Source organism: Pygocentrus nattereri, chromosome 23, assembly GCF_015220715.1.
Source record: "Pygocentrus nattereri isolate fPygNat1 chromosome 23, fPygNat1.pri, whole genome shotgun sequence".
In the NCBI taxonomy this organism is placed as follows: domain Eukaryota; kingdom Metazoa; phylum Chordata; class Actinopteri; order Characiformes; family Serrasalmidae; genus Pygocentrus; species Pygocentrus nattereri.
Window position 1 is genome coordinate 25,555,991 of NC_051233.1, and position 24,458 is coordinate 25,580,448.

Consider the following 24,458-nt stretch of genomic DNA (forward strand, 5'->3'; position numbering starts at 1 on the left):
TTCCCCCAAACTCCCCCCCGTCACTTCCTTCCAACTTCAGCAGCGCCAGCGAGCTGTTTGTTTTTATTCCCACCCGAATTGGGACAAGCCCCGCCCCCTCGCTAACATTCGGTAGTAGAAGGGGAGTAACGAGGAACTTCCATTAAAGGGGAACTCCACCGAATTTCTAAAACGTTTGCATAGTGAAAGCATTGTCATTAAAGAGAACAGAAACCTAGGATCAGATTCAGAAAAGTGTCTAAAGAAAGAAAAGCTTCTTAAATATGTGTTTTTTCCTAACTTCATTCTTTAGAAAAAGGTCTGAAAAGTTGCTGTTCTTCAACAAATATCGTCCCACGGATTCTCTCATTTTTTTTCTGAACTAATTTCTTGAGGATAATTCTGAGAACGGGTCTTATTAAAAAAAAAGTGTTATATAAAAACGTTATGTTCTGAAATGTTTTCTTGACCTTATGGTAGCTTCTTCACGCTGGCTGTAAGATTTGACAGGGTGAGCTGGCGCTGCTGATGCTGCCCATCCTCGTCTCTTGCTTTCCTATTATTTAAATATTTAAAATAGGAATATAGCTATTTAAAAATGTCTGAATACACAGCACTGACATTTCATCTCTAATATTACTAAAAAAAAGTTGGATCTGTTTTCACATCAACACTACATATATTAATTTCACAAAGAACCAATCATCATTATTACCATTTAATTTATTTTAATATATGAAATATAATTTAACATTTAATACAAATACAGTGGGACTTTTGCTTCTCTTACCCATAAAACAATATTCTGTCACAGTTACTAGATGAAGCAGGACGACCCTTAAACCTTTAAAGGAGTTCAGCATTGATTATTTGTTATTAGCTCTCTATTGAACTGGTCAGCCTGTGCTAAAGAGGACAGGATACAGTCCAGTTCCAGAGAATTTAGAGTATAGACCAGTATAGACTAGCAGACATACATAGCATACATGCAATGTTTTACATGCAGGTGAGGTTGAGAGTCCACGTGAGAGATAATGGTGAAGATTGAGGTTCAGCCCACCCTCAAGTTTGTTGTGCCCATCCAAAACGGGAGTCTTGGTGTAGCTCTGTCTTCCTCCCATAGACTACCATTCATTTTCAGTGACTTTTTCATTTCAGCAACTACCTGGCATCCCAAGCCACTCAGTAAACAACCCGTACACCATGGCAACCTCCTAGCAATACATTGGTGTACTATCCTTATACCATTGCAACTGCCTAGCAACACCCTTACAACCAGTTGGGATACTGTAGCAACTGCCTTGCAATACTGTAGCAACCACCTGGGATATCCTAGAAACCACCTAGCAATACCCTGGGACTCACCTGGGATACCAAAGCAATCACCTAGCAACATTGTAGAAACACTTTGGGATACCATAGCAACTGCCTAGCAACCACACAGCAACATCTTAGCAACCTCCTAACAACACCAAACCAACCACCTAGAGTACCACAGCACCCACCTAGCAATCATATAAAATAACATAGTAACCAGCTGAAAATACCCTAGCAACTGTTTTCAAACTGATTAAATTCCCAATCACTGCATTTTGTTCAGGAAATGCACTTTTCTCGGTTAAGTAAACCACCGTTGGCGGTCCAGGCTCTTTTTAATCAGCGATAGCTAAACAGTAGAAGGAAACTTCATGAGCGCTCAGATTCATCAGTTGGTCATTTTGTAATAATGGATGAGAAATGTCGAGGGGCAAGAACGTGAGATTAGACCGAATTGCTTGAGTCTCACGGTCAGTGCTTGGTGAGTTGGTAGCCTTGTATTACGTAACACATTAGCTATGATTGGCCAGTTTTTCATACTCAACAAGCAGAAGATCAATGATTTATATTCACATGTATGAGTGTGAGATGGGGGGGGGGGGGACGCAGAGCTTCAGGTGAGCTGACCAGGGCATGAAATTCACTCTTGACATGTGCTGTTGAAAACTGGAGCGGCTTTACAACAGCTTCATGACAATCAGTCAATCAAACAATCAAGAACATAAATGTATGGAGTTAATAAGTAATTCATGTGTCTTGAAGAGTAGGATGCTTGAATTAAATGCATTTAGGCTTTCATTTCACCAGGAGCACCATGTCCTTGGTGCTACAGCCAGCCGGTTTTTGGCTCTGGGAAAAACTGAGCCCTTTTACAAGTCTTTGTGCAAATAATTTACAGTGTTTACGGTTGTCAGGGGAAAGTCAGGTTGTTAAATGTAGTGTCTGTGGGCTGGTATTCAATTCTTCTGCTGGAATTGGTGGAAAACTGGTCACAAAGAGTGTAGATTTACAACACGCATCATTCTGTGTGATGTATCACTGTACTGCATCTTCTCGGTCATTAGCTATCAGTACTGTTTGTCCTTACAGTCATTTTGACAGGCAGGGGCTCAACAGATAAAAGAGCAATTCATTATGCAGCGCTGTGCAAAGTTAGAGACCCTCATTTATGTAATTTCAGGTCAAAATGGCCATTAAGTACAGTGTATTCATCTTTGATTGTATATAAGGTAACACACGAACAACACAAAGAAGGAAAAAAACAGGTGAAAAAACATTATTTTCCAAAACTGGAGTTTTTAAGGCTTTTATCTTTGAGAGAGAGGAGAAAATCAGGCTCCTCTCTTGCTTTAGATCTGAAAAAATCTACAAGTGTTTTTGTCCATCCTTCCACTGTAAGTAGACAACTCAACACTATGAGTCTGAAAGGATGTGTAGCTGTCAAGAAGCCCTCACTGAGAAAAGAAAATAGTCAAAAAAGAAGAACATCTGTAAATTAAACGAAGCTGCTGGTGATCTCAGAACACTAGACTGTGTTTGGGATTATTTGGATTATTCGTGAGAAGCAGAAAATGCAACCAACCTCTAAGACTGAACCTTGGAAGTGTGGAAAAATATCCCTGCGGATTTCTTTTAAAGAACTGAAGGCCTATCTCCAATATCTAAGGGCACGGCTACAGTTGAGTGAGCTATAGCCTCAGAAATCCTTCTGTTTTTTTAACAATGATGAAAAACTTGGTTTACCGAATTATCAGTGCCCCTTTTTACCAACATCATGTCTGGCTGTATCTGTATTATAAAGTGACATTTTCTTGTAGAAACATTATCAGTGCTTTATCAGTGAGACTTACAATGTTGTGCATCCAACACAGGATTACTGAGGTGAACTCTCCACAGGTGCCAGAGGGGGCGCCATAGAGCAACTATGGTCATGAAACCCAAACCAATCCACTAGTTCTGTTTGCAGGGAGAGGATGAGCAAATTGTGTCTCACCAAAACAGACCATGAACGATGGCCATATAAATCACAATTATTATACTGGTATAGTCTGAGGGCAAAAGGGCAAGGACGTAAGCCCCCACTCTGACCACCCTGAGCCACACATACACTTCTGCAGGGGTCTGTGAACATGCCTGCCTTAAAGGAATATGCCAGCATTTTTCAACCTAATCTCAGCACTTTCTTTTGCATCTGTAGTGTTCAGTCATTTATTTAAAAAAAATGTATATATTTTCCAGAACTTATACAAGAAACCATTAACTTGATATAATAGAAGCTCTTGGGCAGTTGCTAAGATAAAGGCTTAAAATATGTGACTTTGTACACTTTTGACTCTACAAAGAACAAGCTATACAGATTTATAGCTTAATTTCCAAATAAATTGTCCAAAATGACTTAGAATAAAGTATTTACATTTGTTTCTATTGAAAGCGAATAACGTTTTTTCCTTTTTTTAATATGAATCTGCATGCTACAGATGTGCCAGACAGAGATTAGGTTGAAAAATGCTGAAGCGCTCTTTTAATAGTAAAAGCCATCTGCTGAGCACCTCCTTACCAGGCCTGGCCATACTGAGGTACCAGATTTGTCATGCTTTCCACATATGTGACGGACCGTCAAAGAGTGAGTCGGACATGGAAATGTCGGCAGCTTGTGAAGTGCTTCCATCAAGCACTTGGAGATTGTAACTCCAGAGGGTCCCCCTGCCATGGCCTTAGGGATACTTTTCCCCATGTGGTGAGCTCGTGTTTCTATTTAGTGCTCTAGACTCTGCAGAGACGCTTCAGATGCGCTCCCCCTATTGAGGAAAGCCTTGAGCTGCTTAGCAGGGGAGGCAGACAGACAGTCTGAGAGAGAGAATAGGAGGAAATACCAAATTAAATGGCATTTTTTAAAAATATTAACTTACATTAACAAATACAGTTAACTCTCATTCTCAGCACTTTTGCTAACATAGAAAAGAACATCATTAACTATGTCCACATGATCATTAGAATAGGTGACAAGATCAGCTAAGACTTGGTTGGTGCCTGATGTTTGCTTCTGGCACTGGAGTTACAAGTCCAATGTAGCAAGTAGTGGAAGCTTATATTGGACTAGTTAGCACTGAGCGAACTGAGCACCTGAATCCTCACACACCTCAAACCACGTTGAGTAGGTATATATACCTTGACGCTGAGGACATTTACATACACTTAATCTGATAACTGCAATCCGTTTGATGTGTTTAATGCACTTGGGTATTCAGACAGCTGGAAACTCTGGGTCAGAGTGAGTCAGGCAGTAAATGGATTTCTGCTTTGCACCGGCCGGTAAACTTACAAAGCGAGATGTGACCTGAATGTACTGTAAAAATCAGTCATGCTGCTGCTGTTTTTTAAAAAGCTCGAGTGACTTTAGTGGACAATATGAATATGCATCGTCTAGAAGATGAAGAATATTTAAATTCCTCATTTCATCAAGCATGTAGATGATTTCGGCATTGCTCCAACAGCGATTTGTTGCCATCTCGCGGGTGCTGTGTTAAATGCTGTTTGCTATTTCCGGGACAGTGGCCTGTTTTCTCACATGCACAAACTGAGAAAAATGAAAGAAATCAGAGAAGGGGTATGTATGTGCTGAAAACCTGATGACTGAGCTAAAAGCCAGATCTCTTTACTGGTTTTCCAGGCCTTACATGACCACTTGAATACTCAGATAACTGCTGAAATAATGATCAGAACATTAAGTGCATGTAAATGCACTCCCTGTGTGGCATGCTCCACTGTATGGCATGCTCGTATATTCCCTTTAAAAACGTACACAAGTTCAGACAAAAATCTGGCCTCAAAGTGGCTGCTACTACTGATTTGAACTATTTTTAAAAGTTTGCTAGCTATATTAGCCACGTAACTCCAGTGGAAAACTTCAGATAGCAAACACGTCTTGGCTCATTGACTACTCTTGGAATAAGGTATGGGAACAATTCAATTAATTCAATGTAAAACTCTAATTTTGTAGCGTCTTCCCATTAAAACCATTAGGATTAAATCCGTCTTTCTTGTCTTAATAGTCACCAATAGAAACCACTAGTTTACTGTTTACCTTTAGTCCCATTAGAAAATCATCAGATGCATCTAGAGTCAGTCACCAGTCATCTGTTAATCCATTTGGCAAAACTTGCTGGCAGAAAGAATCTATGGCCTATAAAGGTGACTGAAAATAACTGATTTACAAATGGTTTTATATCAGGTGCTTACTTTACACCATCAAGTAGTCAGTTACAGTCCATAGAAGGATCATTAAAGGGGAATTCCACCCATTTTTCCCACCCATGGCTGAGATGTTACGTCATTCAGAGTGGTTTTATTTTTGAAGTGTTTCATTTTTAGAGAAACGTGCCGACTGAAATTTCTTTACAGTGGTGGTGATATGAACCAGGGGTCTTGACATCTACAACACGAATATAGCCATTTTATATACTATCCAAAGCCACCTGTGAACCTACACGTGTCTACGGAGTTTTTATATGCAATGTTGATGACGGAAAAATAATGGAAATTATTTTATTATCTATGGGGACTTTTATGCCTTACAGCACCCTTCATGTATCCCTCCACCATGAATAGATTAGAATAAATGGATCAAAGTACGTTGTAGGTCAATGTTTTAGTCAACAGGCTGAGTATTTGTAATAACTTTCTGTGAGGGAGATTTTAGAGGCATTAAAAAAGTCTGTGTAAGTTTCTCTAGAGCAAAGCATTTGACACCAATTGATGCTGAATTAACTTTTTTACATCCTAACCATTTAATTATGCAGATATTTCAGCGGAGTTCCCCTTTAACAAGAATGTAACAGTAGGAATAATGTTAGCATATGGTACTGTCTTATGAGAGACAGTGGATGTTATATTTTCATACATTTTACCACATGATTTGGTAGCTGAGATTCATTTTGCAAATAAAGAGCAAAGACGCAAATGCAGGATTCATATTTTATTCACTCTGTTATTTTGCAAATTGAAAGGAAAGAATTTGACTGGGGTGGATTTGCTTAAGCTGGAGGTTTGTGTAACAGGAGAAAGATGGACTGGGGTGGTGGCCGTCTCTTTAGTTTGTTTTACTGGACTCAGAATGTGAGCAAATGGCTCAGACTGCTACACGGTTGTTCTCTTCCCCTTGGTAACACTGTGGTTTTAGTGCATGTTCCAGCAGGCAGCAGTAGCCGAGCTCAGCACCGCTGTACAAGCCACATGTGAGCGTTTTCTTAAAAGGTTTCCAAAAGCTTTGGTGAAAGTTGATCAAAGTTTTCTAAAAGTTGCACTGTATGTAAACTGCACTTATATTAATACATTCTGGGGAGGGATCTGTTCTGAAAATGAGTGTTTATTGCGTTTTATCTATGCCACTTCACCCCTTAGTCTTAGTACTACGAGAGTCATTTAATTAACTGATCAAGATTTACTGATACAACCTGTAACACAGTGGCATTAAACAATATTTAATACCCCCCCCCCCCCCCCATCAAAAGACTGGCTTATTTAGATGATAATAAACCTTCTATCAGGGATGTGCTACAATGTTGAAATGCAGCAGATAATAATAATGAATGGGGCTGTCTTATTGGACATTTGCTAACCGTGGTATTAATGTAAGTAATTATAGATTGCAGCTGTTATTATTAATGTTTCTTATTTAAATGGATGGTTTTTATATTTAATTTGTAGTAATTGTACTGCACCACAGTGTATCATCCTACTCTGTACATCATTTGTTTGCTACAGTAAATGATCAGAGGGGGGAAAAAAGAATAAATAAAAATTATGAAAAATCTTGTAGGCCAAAACTTTGTCTCAAAACTGTCACAAAGCAGTGTCTCAGGTGTTTTCATGACCATTTTGTGTAATAACGTTTAAACATTAAACAGAACAAAAAAGCTTACTCAGCTTTCCTCTTATGCCAGATATAGTCGCCCACACGTTTGGTGTTTGAAGTTTGCTTCTAAATTTGGTGCTAAGATGCTAATGTAGCTAACGAGCAGTGAAAGTCAATAAGCCACCAGCTAGCATCACACAAACTCCACAGACAAAAACATTCTTTTCCCCTGAATTTTGTCGCTTCTTTTGTCTGTGTTTGGGGCCGGGAGCTGAAACCCCACCAGTCAGAATCATCCAACTGCATGCATAAATCATCACACGTGAACTAAAGTTTACAGCTTAGCTACAAACAGCAGGAGTGGCCATCATGTCTGAATTCTGCCTGGACTTTTGTCCACCGACTACAGAAAAAAGATTCAGAACACCAAACTCACCTGAGCTATATTTGGGCTAAAGGGGAAAGCTGTGCATCACTTTACTCTGAACTACTATAAATATAATCTTTTACACCAACCGATAAATACCTGCAACATTGTTTTAGTTTATGTAATCATTTCCGATTTTTAAAGCAGACAGCGAACGCTCACCTCAGAAGGGGTTATGCCTTGATCTACAACATAATGATTCATAAAGAGTTCAGCCTTTATACTGTAGAGTGGATCCCTCTGCTGGTCACCAGCTGAAAAGAGCAGAACGCTCTAATGCACGGCAGCCCAGTTTAACAGAAGTATGTTAGTGTTAAGATCATCTTAACTGATGGAGAGAGAGTGTTCGGCATGATGCTCGCGCTACCATTACAGAATCGCTATTGTGCTGAGATGCTTTTGGGAAACTCTTTAAAGAGTCATGCCTGAGACCTTTTCATTATATAGAGAGAGGACTGATTTGTCTGGTGTTCAACAAAAAGAGGAAAGACAAACAAGCAAACAAAAAAACAAATAAATAAAAATGCAGTTATCAGTGACTGGCTTGCCCTGAAAGGAGGCCTTGTACTCATCTGGCTCTGACAATATTTTGTAAGTCCTTATTCTGAGCCCAGACAAGCCTGAGACTTTTAATTCGCCACATAGAGACTGAAGTGCTGCAATACTTGTGGCGACAGTCAGAAACAGATTCATGCGGCAAGAGCGACAACAGAGCAAGTGTCATTCTCACCTGAAGGAGAAGAAAAGCACTCAGAAAACACCTGCGGCTTTAAACATGTGCTTCTGACACGCTTCCTCTGCTGGTTTGCTTGTTTCCTTCTAAACTTATCATCGCTGTCATAACTTTACAGGAGAAGAAAGAAACATTCTTAACTTGTAATGGAAGTTAATGTAGAAAGATCTTTTTCCCAAGTAAGTCTGAACTATTTTTTTTCAGCCTCTTCATTATGAAATTTTAACACACTGAAAAGGACAACTAGTTGTCCAGTGATACCAAAAAAATGGTAAAAATACAGATGATTTTGCGCGGCAGCGATGATACGGTCTTATTCATGCAGAAAACAGCCATTTCTTCTCTATCAGATGCATAATGAACACACAACATGGACTTGGTGGGGTTTATTGTGTAACTTTGCCAACATTTGATCTATAGTGCACACATTAGAAAAAGGAAGGGTGAAAAACAACTAACTCTGAACTATTCTGGCCTATTCTCTGCTGGTTCAGTTTACAGCTATCTCAATCCAGAAACAATCTACTACAAAGAAATCTTTGGTGATGAAAAATGCCCGTTTTCAACACAGTATACCAAATAAGTCTGCAGAACAGTTATGGTTGAAACAATGCCACATACTTGAGAATGAATTCCAGCTCATGTATTTAAAGTTTTCAGGCCCAAAGGTTTGTATTTTTTTATTGTTCCCTTCATTAAAAAAACAAAAACAAACAAAAAAAACATCTCCTGACTTAATTAATAAATAAATAAAGAAGGAAATAGATAAATCAGTAAAATACTGTAGCATGATGCGCTGCCACACATGACCTCATTTTCATATTTTATAAAACTCTTTAAAGTCAATGTGAATTGGCAATTTGCATTTTTAATTTTGCATTCTTAGTATTTCTGATTATATTGTGGTATCAGGGGTCACTGAGCTACCTGAGATGATAGGTGGGGTGGTGGGAGACAGGGGTAAAACATGATATTGCTGGTTGATATTATTTTTTTCCTGTCCGCCGGTGCATGATGACGTAGATTACAGGAAAACAGTAATGTTGTCTGTGATTAGATAACATGATGAATCAGTGAGTCATGGTGCTTAATATTAGCAGAGACATGAACTAACCAGGTAAAAAAAGATCAATTTCAATTTTAAACTAAAAAATACTGTGTAGCTCTGTTAGTGAAGCAAACCAACAGCTTTATGTAGTCATTCTGAATCTTCGTACCGCATGTCCAGTTTTTGATAGTGTGTTTATGTAACCCCAACAGTTTATGTCATATAGTGTGTATATTTATTTGTATTTAATTGAGTGTACCCACTTTTCTGCACCACTTTCTCAGACCCAGTTTAAGCCTAAATTCAGTGGGATTTTTAATGACAAATCACTAGTTTAGTGATATTTAGTTGAATCCATATCAGCAAACCAGCCACAAGAGTTTAAAATATGTGTTAAAATGTGTTAATGTATTCCAAAATGTGAATAGAATATGTTGGAACATCCAATAAATCACATTTGTGTGGGTAAATCTATTGCAGAACATACAAACTAACAAGTGTTTGCCAACTGAAACCAAACTGACACGGGAGGGACAAAATATGCAAATAAAAAAGAAATATGCAGCGAATTGGCAAAACCTCGAACTGCAGCTGAAAGGCCATCAAAAATCTTTTTCTTCTTCTTCTTAGTTTTTTTTCATTTTTAAATGTTGTTCAGGTTGTTTACCTTACCATATTTCTATTTTCCATATTAAATTTTTTATTTTAACTTCTTATTTTCTTTTCATAAGATTTAAACAATAAAATAACACATTAAACTGGTCCGACAGCAGAGGGCCAACAGGTACACACTGAAACCTCCAGTAACTTCAATTTAATTTCAGATTACTCAGAACTGTGTTTTATTTATTGAAGTCTCTCTCATCACTCTGCTTTTTTCAGAACAAAATAAAAAGCTTTTCTTTCAAACCATCGTTTTCAAACAGTGTTTAAGAATAAAGGCATGAATCCACTGAGTATTCACTGCCTTCTTGAATCTTCTCCTAATTCTTACTACATCTATGGGACGTGGAAGGAGCCACCTCCTCAGAGAAGTCTTAATGTCTTCTGAGACGTTGGGATGGAGAAGCTCCACTCCGCTTCAGTAAAAAGGCACGTGGGAAGCCAGAACAATGCTAGGCTTCACTCCTGGCCACGGGATTTCAGTTTAGCCTGAACCTCCTGCAGAACAAGACAAGGGTTAATGTCACATGAGGACGGGGTTGAAGGTTAAGAAGTCAACTTAAAGCCTGCTATGTAACTCAGCACAAGGAAACACAGACACCCGTCATGCCTGGATATCAGTTAGAGTTAGAGGACTGATCTCAGATCAGATTTCTCTGGGTTTGTTGTGGTTATATTCACAAATGCTGATTCTGGATCAGAACCCCTGCTCTGACTTAGTAGACTTAGTACAGACCTTCTATCATAACAATGAAAAAAACATAAAATGCAGTATACAAACAGCATTACTTATCATTAGTGACATTGTAAGATGTGCCAAATTGAAAAGCAAACCCTTTTTTACGCTGTACCGTTGTCTCTTTTTTGAAAACCACTTTCATCATTTGAGCTAGTCAACAATGTTGCATTCACAGCAGTTAAAATGAGGCACAGAGAAAGAACATGCTAGCCTCCACCCTCTCAGCCTAGTGCCATCAGGTGATTGGGGGGATCTAGGCAGTAGGTTGGAACTGGACATGACTAAACTGTGGACACAACTGCGTAAAAAAGTCAATGTATTCCAGAAGTTAAAACAGTGAACACCGCTACTCAGTGGTGCATATTGTGGGGGCGAGTCAATATGCGAAGGCTAAAGCTTACGTACAGAAATTCAAATGTTGAAAAGCGTCATTATTGTTAACAGAAATAATATCATAGAAAGTTCAGAGATTTACTATCTTTGCACTGTGCCACTAAAACTGGGCAAAATACCCCGATAATGATGAATGTGATGATGACTTGAGAAAAAGGAAGGACTATTGATAACTGTTAAGTCAACAAAAGAGCTGAGTAGGGAAAAGAAGTATTGAAAACGATCTTTTGTCATTGCTGACTATAAACAAAAAAGCAGTCTATTCTGGCTTTAAATACTTTCTGCAATTGGCGTTTTTGACAACCATCCGGCAATTTCTTGCATAATTTTAATTAGTGGAGAGGACATGCCCCGCCCCCTCCCCCCATCCCCCTGAAGGACACTGAACTCACAAAAAATAATATAGTCTATGTAAAATTATATATATATATAATATATGCTAGCCTACATATTCTTTGCACATGCCTTACCGTCTAACTGGGAAGGCACAGCCCCTAAGGCCCACCCACAGCATTGAGCCTGCAGACTGCCATTGCATATTTGTTGTAATTCAAAGCTCAAAAGCCATTGAAAGCATCTTGCTCAACAGCAGTAGATACAGCATTTGACAGTCTGAGCCCCAAATGTGTTTAGTGATTAAATGAGGAATGGTCAATAGCTTTGTACAAAGGTCAAGAGCTGCGCATGTCAGAGAGATTAAGAACTGAATTGACAGAAATAGGTTACAAAGGTAGAAATAGGTCACGATATTGCGATATAAAGAGATCCCTGCAGAGAAGTGAAGATTCACACAAGAAAAAAAAAACTGTACCAAAAGAAAACATGTTTGAATCAGATCGTTTCCCAAAGAATATCAATGTGGTCCTGTCTAGAATTGAAACTTACTTTTTTGCTACCATGAAAGACGGAGGCTAAGTCTATTTCTTCTTTCCTAATGACATGCTCTCCGTTTTCTTCTTCTGAGCCTGGAGACAACGTAGAAAGTTAGCAGTACCTTAGCGGCGCTGGCTATCTGAGATAAATCTTGGTCCAGGTATACAGATTCCTGCTTTGTATTTAATGCAGTCTAATGTTTATTATTATTTCTAGAACAGTTCCACTTGCACAGACTGACTATGTTGTCATACATTCTTTATCGACAAATGCATTTGTGCAAAGCATGCTGGGTATTGTAGTGTGAGAGCAATAATAGACAAAAACACACACACAGAAAAAATGATGAATTCTGTCTCAACAATGAGACTAAGAAATGCAATGCTGCACAACAAAATACTACATAACAAAGAAAAAAACACATTAAAGCTAATCTTAGCCTCGTCTGCATCTGTGAGTTGGCGTAAAAATATATTGACACCTCTGACATGGCATCATCTATCTGCTTCAGTTCTTCATAATGGTCCCGAGAATCTCGCAATGGCTGTACCATGATCTCCTCAATCTGAGGGAAGAGCTACACAATAACACAATCATTTTAACATGATTAATAAACCTCAACATTCAATATTAGACATCAGTTTTGCTATTATGCTGAAAATAACGCTCTTTGTGGTAAAATGTAGGTTTACAGAGCTCATATTCTACCTGACATTTGGGGTTTGGGTTTACATACCAGAAAAGTCATAATTCATCTTTACATAACCATTTCCCCACCTCCCCCGAGTCCCTTAGAGTGTTGTTTTTATTACTGTGCCTTAAACACTGATATATGAAAATGACCTCTGTTCTGATTGGCTGCCTTGTCTTGTGCCACAATCAAAACACAGTCCAAGCTGAAACACTAACATCATAACTTCAGTGTGAATAGGCAAGACTAAAATAGGTAGATATATGTAAATATATCCTTTTTATGGCATCACAAACACAATATAAACCTGTTTGTGCAGCTTAGATTCCATTTGTTGACTGTATGAACTCTTTTATACCTTTTAAGAAAAATATACAAATTGGTTTTCCAAAAAAATGAAACTCACTATCCATTATATCGGCATATGTCCTTCAATTTATAACTCGGATACCTTCATGACTGTCTCAAACATGGGGATGAGGACAAACTTGATGAAGCCGATTTGCGCAGTGGGCTTGGTCACTTTGTCCCGGTCCATGAACGGGGCGACAGGAAGACCTTCTGACTTCTCTCTGTCGCTCTGAATCAGTGAAATATAGAAATGCAGCTTCTATTCAGGCATTATGTTTTTTCTTCTGCCATTAGCAGTAAGACGTGAGGAAATGTGAAGCTGTTTGAATACATTAAGCCATGTTAAGCTTTAGAATGGCCCATTACCTGCATGAAATACTCCTCCAGCAGACAGTCCACCCACGGCTCGGCCACCTCTGTAGGCCTGACCTCGTTGGAGATGTCGCAGCACTTGATTAAGACCATCTTTAGCTGCAGTGTCATGAGGTCACAGATATTAAAGAGATACAGATGTAAAAGAAATAAAGAGACATAAAGCACTAATGCTATTAAAAACGAATGAAAGCGCTATGCAAGTAGCCCTACACAAAATATGCTAATAGGTGGCTGTAAGTGTTGTTGGAGGATGTAGTTCTTACAATATGGTGCATTCTTTCAAAAACAAGGGCAAAAAAAAAGAAACGTACACATTTGACGTGCTCCTCGTTGGTAAAGTCAAAGTTGTCCACTTTCTGTCTGAAGGAGTCTAGTATCTCTCCATGTCTGGCCATGTCAGTGGCTAAAATGAGAGTAATGATTGCCTGGAACAGACACAAGGCCATTATTGAAGTGTTAGAGCTGTTATCATTCTGAAAGGCTAATGCATTCTCTCGTTCTAGACAACTCTGCGGACGGTAGAGAGCTGCAGTACCTGTCGGACCTGTTTGAAGGACTCAGGTTCGATGTTGGCGAAGATGTTACACTCGGGCATGGCGAGGATTTGGAAGGCCACGGCACAGTGGTGGTTCTCCAAGGGGGAAATGTCGTTATAACGCACGGCCAGCTCTGTCCGAGCATTAATCTGATACCTGATCCCAGAGAAGAAAGTAGGAGAATAATCTGGAAAGTTTGAACTGTTGTGGAAACATATTGCACATAATGCACAATTATTGTTTATACGCTTTTTAAATTTAATTTATAGGAGAAAAAATAAATCGTAAACGAGGCTTGTGTGAATGTTATACATAAGTATTTTTTTTCACTAATATGTTAAAGTCAGCAGATATATAGATACTGCACAAAAAAAATTGCTGTATTTAAGTTTTTACCTGTGGAGGAACTTATTTTCACTTAGAAAATCAATAAAACTGATGGTCAAAGTTCTGCACATGACTGTAACATGGAAAACAAACTGCTTACGTGTTATTATATCCTGGATGGTCCAGATCATGGCACACAGCTGCCGTCATTAGAATGCACATGTCTGTCATAGTCAGCTTCTCCTGAGGAGAATGATACAGATTTCAGATTTCACACTGCTCTCGGGGGGACATGGACACAACACCCAAATTTTAAACTATTAGAAGTATCTGCTGATAAAAGCAAGCTGTCATTGTATGTGGCTTATTAAAACAGGCAGAGAAGTTTTTTATTAGACTAATGAAAATGACATGTTAGAAGCACTTCAGTGACATATGGCGTATCTGATGCGTTTATTTGTTTCTATATGTTGTATTTTGTATGTTTTTTCATGTTATGGGTCCTGCGCAACCCGGTGAAGGTGAAGACAATTTCCAGAAATGGAAAATAAAGTTTGGTCAGGACCACTTCACTGGCTATTTTGTTTGCATTTGCAGTAAGGTATATTTGGTGGTATGGCTCTGTTCTGACAGCAGAAAGACCCTCAAAACAGCCGTACCAGACTAACCATCAGCCAGCAGGAGGCTGCAAAGTGGCCTGCAGAGGAAATGGTGAGAATGGGCAGGATAAAGCAGCTTAAATAGCACCTTGATACATTTAGTCAATGATGTATATAGCAGGTGATCAGACCTTCATGACCTGACTAAATTAACACTATGCCCAAATTCTCTTCTATTCTGTTCTATTCCACATTTGTCTTTGTCTGTGTACAGTCTTGTTTTGTGGAAAGAACAATCAATCACAATATTTGTTCTGTTTCAAAACAAGTGGGCATGCCGATACAGAATGAAAACTGAATGACAATGTAAATAATCTAAATATGTGATTTCATAATTATTTAAAAAGAGTTTAGCAAAACGGCAACAATGACTACATCTCATTGGTTTAATATGCAGTTGGTATGTGGGGCCTTCACAACGTTCCTGATGATGTGATAAAAATTGTGCTGTACTCAATTTTTCCTTTCCTCTGTCTACTGTACACAATTTCATTTTCATTTTTTACTTTCCATAATCAAATCTTGTTTGCCTTGTTTGTTGTACATTTTGAAAATAGCATTCCCACAAAAGCACCCTATGTCTTTATAACGTTCACTCACAATTGACTTTTGAAGCTCAATTTGGCAGGAAAATCAGCCACCTGGCAACTCACGAGTGCCAGATTGAATAGATTGAGTCCATTGTGAGAAAAAATAGGTCATTTGTAATAGTGTAGTGGAATAGTGTAATGACAAAAATGAAATGATAATGGTAATCAGGGGAATATTCACACATATGACTTGTAAAAACTCATTTCCCAAAGGCAAATTATGCTCTGGTAAGAATACTGATCTGCAGCTGAACGATCATTAAAGAATTGAAATACTGTGAGTAACAGGGATATTAACTCAAAGACATAAACACACACACACCCACACCTGGAGGTTGCAGAGGTGAATCATTCCATACATCATCTGGCTGACGCAGAAGCAGTGGCGGAAGTTGTGGAATGGGTTCTCACGGTAATTTTCCTGAATCGCCAACTGTAATTACTCATCATTAGTACACAGTCTTCAGCTCGTGTTACTAAACAGAAGGTGCCGTTTCAAACAGAACTGGTTGAATCTTACCAGCCATCTTTTCAGTGTGATGGGGTTCATGTTGAACTCCTTAACCAGCCCCAGGTCATGATACATGTACTCTAAACAGCTTAGCATCTACAAACAAAAATGTCCAAAGTGATAGTTTAAAGTAATATCCGCTTTATACTGTTTCCTCTCTTGTCAATAAGGCCAGACGTGTTTGATGTCTGTGGTTTGTTTCTTTGGCTACAAGGTTAATGTAACTACCAGGTTAATACCTCCCCAGTCAGCATTGTTCAAACTACATGCATAAATCAACACATTCTTGCCTCAAACCATGCTGAATTTCTGCATGATTAAATGCTTAAGATGTAAACAAAGTCATTGAGAGTGGTTTGAAGTGAAATGCTCCATTCCAGAATCATCTGAAGAGTTTACTGCCTCTAAATGCTCCCTCACATAAAGTTCCCACATGAAATAATTATGAATACTTGAGACACTGTTTTACAATAACTTTGGAATAAGCTTTTGGCCAAAAACAAACAAAAAAATCAGTTTAGAGTGGAGAGATACATGCTATTTCTACAGATTTACCACTACTTTACCAGCATTACCATTACACTGAAAAACTGAAAAGACACATGTAGGTCTACTGGTTCGTTTAGATGGTGAATAAATTGGCTATATTTGCATTGTAGACATCATGACTCCTGGTTCCTATCACCACCACTGTAAAGAAACCTTTATGGTAATTTTCTCTATGATGTACCATTAATTAGTTTATTGTCCTCAATGTCTACACTTCTATTTATTCACAAACTATTATGCTATGGCTTTTGCCTCTAAGGTTATAGATTCATGCAGCATCTATAGGTATTGCCTTGACTTACACTGTTTGCATGTGTTGTAAGTTGCTGATGACTAAATGCACATATAAATGTTTTGTGAAAGTCAATTTTTATATACAGTAGTACGTCGTGCAGTGTCAGAAACCACAAAAGCAAGTTGATTTGAGATTACTTAACAACTCAACACTAGCTAGTGGCTAAATCTCCATTACTTAGCTACATTAGCCTCGCAGCTCCAGTGTATAGATGCAAAACTAAAGAAGGAACCAAACCTTTCTTGGCTGATCAGCTACATGTGGGTTAAGGATAAAACTGTATAAACTTGAGTTTTTTTTTAAATGTAGCTTTAAACTAAATCGCAGAAAGCAACAGTTACAAATCATCAGTCTGTAATCTCTGATAATAGAGAACGGATTTTAACATAATCATTATAACTGTAGACCAGAATAGCAACATTGCCTTTAATCTCTTATAACCCCACTATTAGTAACACCACCAACAGAGTGAACTCCATATAACCCATAGATACCCATTAACATACATGTAATGTAACAAACCTCATTGTGTTCCCAGTGCCATACATCAAAGGTGGGCTTCTTTAGAGCTTCTATAGTCTCCTGGGAGAGTGTGTACTGCGTAGACATTGGAAGAGTGTGAGAAGAGTTTCATCCTGTGAATAAAGTCTCTGTTTCATGGCTATTAGAAGTCTTGTACTGAAAGGAAGGCCCTGTTTTATTACCTTTGGGTAACTCGGGACATCCCGTCTTGGAGAGAGCTTCTTTCCGTCGTCTGTGAAATTGTATTTGCAGTTGCAGTTCACTCTGTTCAGAAAATGCAACATTTAAGCTAAAACTTAAGGGAAACTAGACTGCTTGAGACTTGTCTTCTAAATGTGTTATGTTCTACTGCTCGAAAGTTTGGACACACACACACACACACACACACACACACACACACACACACACACACACATTACCACATAACACATTTAGAACACTAATATATATTTATACTGTTATATTTACCTCGTATCTCCAAAATGAGAACTTTTCAGGAAAAGGGAAAAAAACATACTTTTAATGTAATATATATATATATTTTTTTGTTTGTTTGTTTTTTTATGTGCTGTACTGTGTACAAATCAGAGACCACCCTTCACTGGTTTAATTTGCAGTCAAAAGTCAAAAAAGCCATTAAATGCAAGTACCTAATTTTTCAGTGGCACGAAATACCATAAAACATTATAAAACATAAAATATCAGATTTTTCTGTATGTATTGTAGCCACTCCTTACCTTTATTACCACTTCTATTCTTCTCAGGAGTCTTTCTTTCAGTTTGTCAAAGAAATCCGCAAGGCCGTTTTCCACACCACCAAAGTTCAGTCTTAGAAGTTTGTTTTGAAAACTTCCATTTTTCCACTTATTTTGACTTTCTCCTTCTTTATGGTATTTTGATATCTAATCTACTCAGAAATATCTCCTGAATCATTTTATTTAAGTGGTTTTGACTGGAAATGACATGCATGACAGGTGGTCTCTGACTTTTGCACAGTACTGGACAAAGATAACATACACAACGTAGATTTAAATGTTATAAATCATTTTTGTCAAATTATCCATCTCAGGATTTGACCATGAATTTGGAAAGTAGTATTTTGGATATTCATTTTATTATAATTTCTCTCTTGAAATTATACAGCTTTATAAATTATTATCAATTATTACAGAATCACTTGGAGCTATTTTCCTCTTTCTGGAGTAAAATTCTAAAACCTCAATGTTTTTAAAGCTTTCTTAACATTTGAAACCTTTCAAAGTTGCACTAGCATATTTGAATATTTTATGACATTTATCTGCAACCAGATGGGTTTTACACTATTAAACTGATTCCAGTGGCAGTAAATGTGCCATATTTATCAGTGGTGGACAGTAACAAAGTAAATGTAATTTGCTACTGTACTTAAGTAGCTTTTTCTTGTATCTGTATGTTTCCATTTTGGACGACTTTTTCCTTTCACTCCAAATATCTGACTTTTTACTCCACTACATTTTGAGAAATCTGTCGTTCCTTCTGGTTTTTGTGTGTATAAAAACATAACATGTAAAAACAAAAGAAGCGCGAAGCAAGAACACCAATCAGGGCACAGCAGTCACTTTGTTCTGAGCTGGTTTTGACCTGTTGGTCATACCAACCCAGTGCAGCACACGGATCAACATCAGTGGAGCAGCGTCAAATTTTGGGAGAGTCTATTCAACATAAATGATGAACTAACCTAACTTTGTGTAAATAGACCACAATATGGAAATATGTCCACATATGCAGTCGTGACTGATGCGTCTTTTTTCTGAATTTATACAAACACCATTTAATTTTATAATAAATTAGTTTTGGTTAGTTTATTTTTATGAACAGAGGCCTACAGATCAATATAGTAATGGAAACTCATCTGTGATCCTGAGTTTAAAACAAGTTTTTATTCAACTTAAACTTGGAAATAAGTTGTAAATAAATCTTAAACTGAAATTTTGCTTGTCTGTAAAAAGTGATTTCAGAGCCACTCGGTTCTCCCTAAAACTGTTTGCCTTCAGTGTTTTGTGCTTATGATCATTTTAATAGACATCAGCGTCACTAATTAATGACATTCTAGTAAAATACTGGTTTACCAAGAGAGACGCTGGAGTATTCTCACCTAAAATGAGTTCATGAAGTGAGTCTTATTACAGAAATGCTAATAGGACATTACAGTCATAATTAATCTTTAAGTACTTTTACTTTTGATACTTAAGTACATTTGAAGGCAAATAGTTTTGTGCTTTTACTCAAGTGGAGGTCTAAAGGAAGGAACGTCTACATTTACTGGAGTAACATTTTACCTTGGGTATCTTTAACTCAAGTACATGGTTTGTGTACTTCGTCCACCTCTGATATTTATTAGGAGGGTTTTTAATGACCCAAAGCAGGACTTTCAAATAAAAGTGTCACAAATGGTTTGCAGGATCTGTGTTACCTCGCTCCGCCTCTAGAGGTCATCTCATCCCTTAGTTTCTTCAGATCATTCTTACATTTCTCAATCTCCACCACTTTCAGGCCCTCCACTGCAAAGGCCAAAAGAACATCACTGGACAGAAAGCTCACAAGTTCTAACTGGAAATATTTCAGTGTGAAGTTACGTTTTTTCATATTTTCAGTTCACATGTAAGGCCAAAGAGTGAAACAGCTCACGTTCGACTCTCTTCTCCAGCATGGCCAGTCTGTTGGTCACCTCAGTCTTCAGCTCGTTTATCCTGAAAGCTCTGAAACAGACAGGCCTCATGTTACCTGTGTCAAACTAATGACATATGAATGTGACAGTAACAGGAGAAATCCAACAGCAATAATAAAGCCAAGTTCAAAACACGGTAAGTGATCAGAAGCCCTACCGACTGAACTGCTCAGCCACCTGTGAGAGAACATTCTGGAACATGTCTTCTTTCTCTGGAGGGGAAAATTAGATGGCTAATAATTCTCTTTAATAGTCATTAATCAGACAAAATCATGTAAACTGTTTTTCTATAGTTTGAACAAAACTATTGCCTTAATATAGACCATGTAAGCTAACTACATATTAGAGTTCAGAAAATTTAAGGGGAATTCCATCATTTTGTTTTTTAATTTCAGTATAAGCCAGTCACTGAGATGTAAACAAAGTCATTTAGAGTGGCTTCATGAGAAGCAGCTCAATGTTCAGAGACTTACAGACTCTAATACAGAGTACAAAACTCTTACAGACGTTCATTTACCATCTATGACAGACCTAATGTTAATGATGTTAAATAGTGGTAAATCTGCTAAAATACCTTGTCTTTACTTAATTTTCCGTTCCACTTCAAGTAGTGCAGGCGCCACAAAGCAACTGCTGCACCATTTAAGGTGGAACGGACAATTGGAACAAAGAAGCTAACTTAAGCTACATGTTATAGCATAATATTAAATTAGCATTAAGCAAGTAAGTGTCAGGGTGTAACAGCAGCACAATTTAAGGTGGCGCGGAAAACTCAACAAACTTTAGCTCCGTCCAAGTTAACCTAGGTTAGCTGGCTAACTAAGCTAGCATAATAAACGTTACTGAATTAGCATGCAAGCTAGAACATTAATGAGTTTTGTTTACCTCCTCCTTGACCGGAGTGGGGGACTACCTTATACAGGTTACTGTGAACAGAATAACACCCATGTTAGAGTCACTTCAACTAAATTACACGTATGATGATGAAGTTATTGGTGTAGTATTACTTGGGGGAGTTGGTGGGCATGGTGGGGTCGATGGATATTAGCGCCCCTTCTGTGTCCACCAGAAGTATCGCTGAGTTTCTGCACAGGGTGAAAGATGGAACATTTAGAGAGGGCTAAAGGGAAAGATAGATTACGGATGAGTGTAGAACAGTTAATAAGGGAGATTATTGACCTGGCAATGTTGGACGATGTGCAGAGGAGCTCTTTAATGTCACACGGACTGCAGTGGCGACTGAAAATGACCTGAGGATGACAGCACAGCAGACATCTTCAGAAACCACCACAGCTCTGTCTCTGCTAAGCTGGGAGGCCTCGTTCATTAACTAGTTAACTGCATTACGTTTGAACCGTCGTCATTGTGAAACACACTGAAAACATCTCCATCTTATTTTTTGTGCTCACTTCCTCGAAAAGTAAGGCAAATACATTTTAATACCACAGTGTTAATCCGTCTCTTTAGGTTAGCTATGTATTTATTTCATTTGACTTGAAATGAAGAGAATATTCTGGAATAATGAAGAATTGTACCAGACATAGTTACCTTGCTTTCTGAAAACCAAATAAATTACTAGGAAAGCTTAAAGGAACTGGCAAAAAGCTTGGGAATAACCAAAGAAAAGACTTAAAAGACTTAATAGCTTGGAAAATGAAGATCTATATCTGATTCAGCCGTTTTACCCTCTGAAAACCAAGTTGTGAAAGACTTAAGAATAAATTGAAAAACCAGATACAATACTTTTTGCCTCTGGAAACAAAAGAAACAATGTAAAAGACATCAGAATAACTCGAGAAATTAAGAACTGTACCAAATACAGTAACTTTTCCTTCTGAAAATGAAAAAATAGACATGAAAGACTTCAGAATAACATGAAAAATGAAGAATTATACCAGACACAACCATTTTTCCTTAAAAAAACTAAAGATTTGTTTAAAGGAACTTGACAGTTACCAAGGAAAAAGCTTGAAAGACTTGAACATAACTTGATTAATGAGAATTGTACCAGATACAGCTGCATTTCTTACTGAAACCAAAGAAAAAAATGAAGAAAAACCAAAAAAAAAAAAAAAAAAGGACACTGAGAAACATCAGAAGAAGGGCACTTTAAAAATGACTTTCTTTACTAACTCTAGGAAAAGCTACAATTTTGATAAAAATATAAGTAGTGACACAATTCATGTGTTTCTCCTTTCACATATATAATAAAGACGGCCCTCTGAGAGCCTAAAGGATCCGGTGTGTCATTCGGCCGCTCTCTGCAGGTGGCATGGCTACTTGTAAGTGCCACAGACACCTGTGACCTGCAATGATCCTTTCACTGTTTTTAACACCATCAGACCACAGAAGCACCACAATGGGAAATGAAGACGCTGCTTTGTGACAGTCAATACATACTGCATGTGAACATTTGGAACATTTGACCCAGGTGGAGCCTCCACTCTAAGCCTGCTTGGTTATATACGGGAGGACATGTGGTAGGAAGTATTTTAAGGACAGTGAAATGTTTACACAGCGGCATTAGAACACTGCTCTTTCTCTGCAGAGAGATATGAGTGATGACAGATGGTCATAACGCCAGCAAGGCCTCCGCTCACAGCTGTAAAGAACATTAGTCCTTCAGAGACACTCACCCTCTGGACTTTGCCATCTACATCCAGGTAGACAGTTTTAGGGGCGTAGGATGAGGAGCTTGAGCCCATTATGACCTTCGCCTGAATCCGCTGGGTGCTGCAGTACGAGATACAGATACCTGTCCTTCTGAAAGACTTCAGAATAACCTTAAGAAGATTTGCACCAAATACCACCACCTTCAATTCTGAAAAAACAAAGAAAAGACGTGAAAGAGTTGAGTTTTGAGTTGAATTGTACTCTCTTAAAAATGATAGTTTAAGGGTTCTTCAGTAAAGGGAATGGTTCTACTTAAAACCATGAGTTCTACAGAATCATTTCATGCTGGTTTATTGAATGGTTCTCTGCGTGGTATGTAGCACCAAAAAGGGTGTTATAAGGCTGTTATAAGCTTGACATAGTAACAATAAAAGAACCCTTTTTGGTGCTATGCAGAACCATTTTCATCAGTCTGAAGAACGATGCAAAGAACCATATAAGCATGATAAAATGAAAAGAAACATTCCCTTTACTAAAGAACCCGAGAACAAACTTTTTTTTAGCGTGTACCAATTACAGGTTCCTTTCCTTCTGATTAATGAGATTACTTGAAAAGTTAAATAAAGTTCAAAAATCCGAAAAGAACACTTGGAAATGACTTTGGAAGTGAAGAATTCTACCACATACAGCTATCCTTCTTTCTGAATAAGACTTGAAAAGTTGATGGGTCTGAAAAAACTAGAGAATAAACAAAGAAAAATCTTGCAAGACATAAAAATGATTTAAAAACGAGGAACTGAACCGAAAACAGCTACTCTTCCTTCAGAAAACCTAAAAAAAGACTTAATAATAACATAAATAACACATTATGAACAGTTGGCTACCAGATACAGCTATTTTTCCTTCTCAAAGCAAAAGAAAGTCTATAGAAAGACTTTGTAAAACACTGTAGCATAACCAAAGGAAACTCAGAATGTAAGAACTGTACCAGATACAGCAAATTGTCCTTATAAAAATCAGTGGAATCGCTGGAGAACTTACAAGAACTTCAAGATAATCAAAGAAAGACTTGGAAGACTTGAAATAACATGAAAAATAAAGAATAGTGCCAGATACAGGTAGCAGTCTCTCTGAAAACAGATCTGGACACCTAGTCTTCCTTCTTACAAAGAAATAGGCTTAGAAATTTGACATAAGAAATTTAACATAAGAAAATATAAAAAAAAACTTGAGGAAAACATGAAAACATCTCATACTGTTCATTTTCTTCTTAAAAAATAAAAAACTATAGGCGTCTGGAAAAAATGAATAAGCATAGACTTAAAAGACTCGAGCTGCACTCAGAAGACATGTGACCTTAAAAGCTTCTAAGGTAACACATTAGAAAGGTCAAATGTTGGACAGTCTTGCTGTACTGACCTCAGGAGAAGCTGCAGGATGAGGAGATGTTACTGCAGTGGCAGGTGACCCACATGTGTGTGTCATCCACCTTCCTGAGGCTTTAAAGCCAGAGATGATGAGGGAAGTGAGGGCAGCAGCAGTTTTGGGAGGAGCTTCATCGCCAATGCTTAAATATCCTCCTCCTCCTCCTCCTCCTCCTCCTCAGATGCTGCCAAGAAACTGATTCAGTAAGAGCAAGACTGAAGCTTCATCACATCTGCTTTCTAACTGAAATACATTCACTATTTGCCTCTATTGATTATGAT

The 24,458-nt window shown here is 38.0% G+C and overlaps 1 protein-coding gene across 4 annotated transcripts; it reads right to left on the minus strand.

The window, feature by feature from the left end:
- Positions 1-8,688: 8,688 nt before the first annotated feature.
- On the minus strand, positions 8,689-24,278 carry LOC108427349 (high affinity cGMP-specific 3',5'-cyclic phosphodiesterase 9A). Of its 4 annotated transcripts, none has more exons than XM_037533506.1 (21): positions 24,172-24,278; positions 22,776-22,960; positions 21,319-21,389; positions 21,147-21,224; positions 21,025-21,065; positions 20,297-20,351; positions 20,100-20,170; positions 19,885-19,972; positions 17,901-17,921; positions 17,615-17,696; positions 17,433-17,507; positions 16,076-16,162; positions 15,884-15,988; positions 14,467-14,549; positions 13,979-14,135; positions 13,755-13,868; positions 13,435-13,539; positions 13,169-13,297; positions 12,508-12,603; positions 12,039-12,118; positions 8,689-10,519 (listed from the first exon to the last, which is right to left on the minus strand). In XM_037533506.1, the coding sequence occupies exons 2-20, from the start codon at positions 22,842-22,844 to the stop codon at positions 12,071-12,073; spliced, it is 1,575 nt and encodes a 524-aa protein (XP_037389403.1). In that variant the 5' UTR covers positions 22,845-22,960; positions 24,172-24,278; the 3' UTR covers positions 8,689-10,519; positions 12,039-12,070. The 4 variants fall into 4 exon arrangements, with proteins under 4 accessions (XP_037389403.1, XP_037389402.1, XP_017552900.1 ...); XM_037533505.1 differs by having other exon boundaries at positions 15,878-15,988; XM_017697411.2 differs by lacking the exon at positions 17,901-17,921.
- Positions 24,279-24,458: the final 180 nt, after the last annotated feature.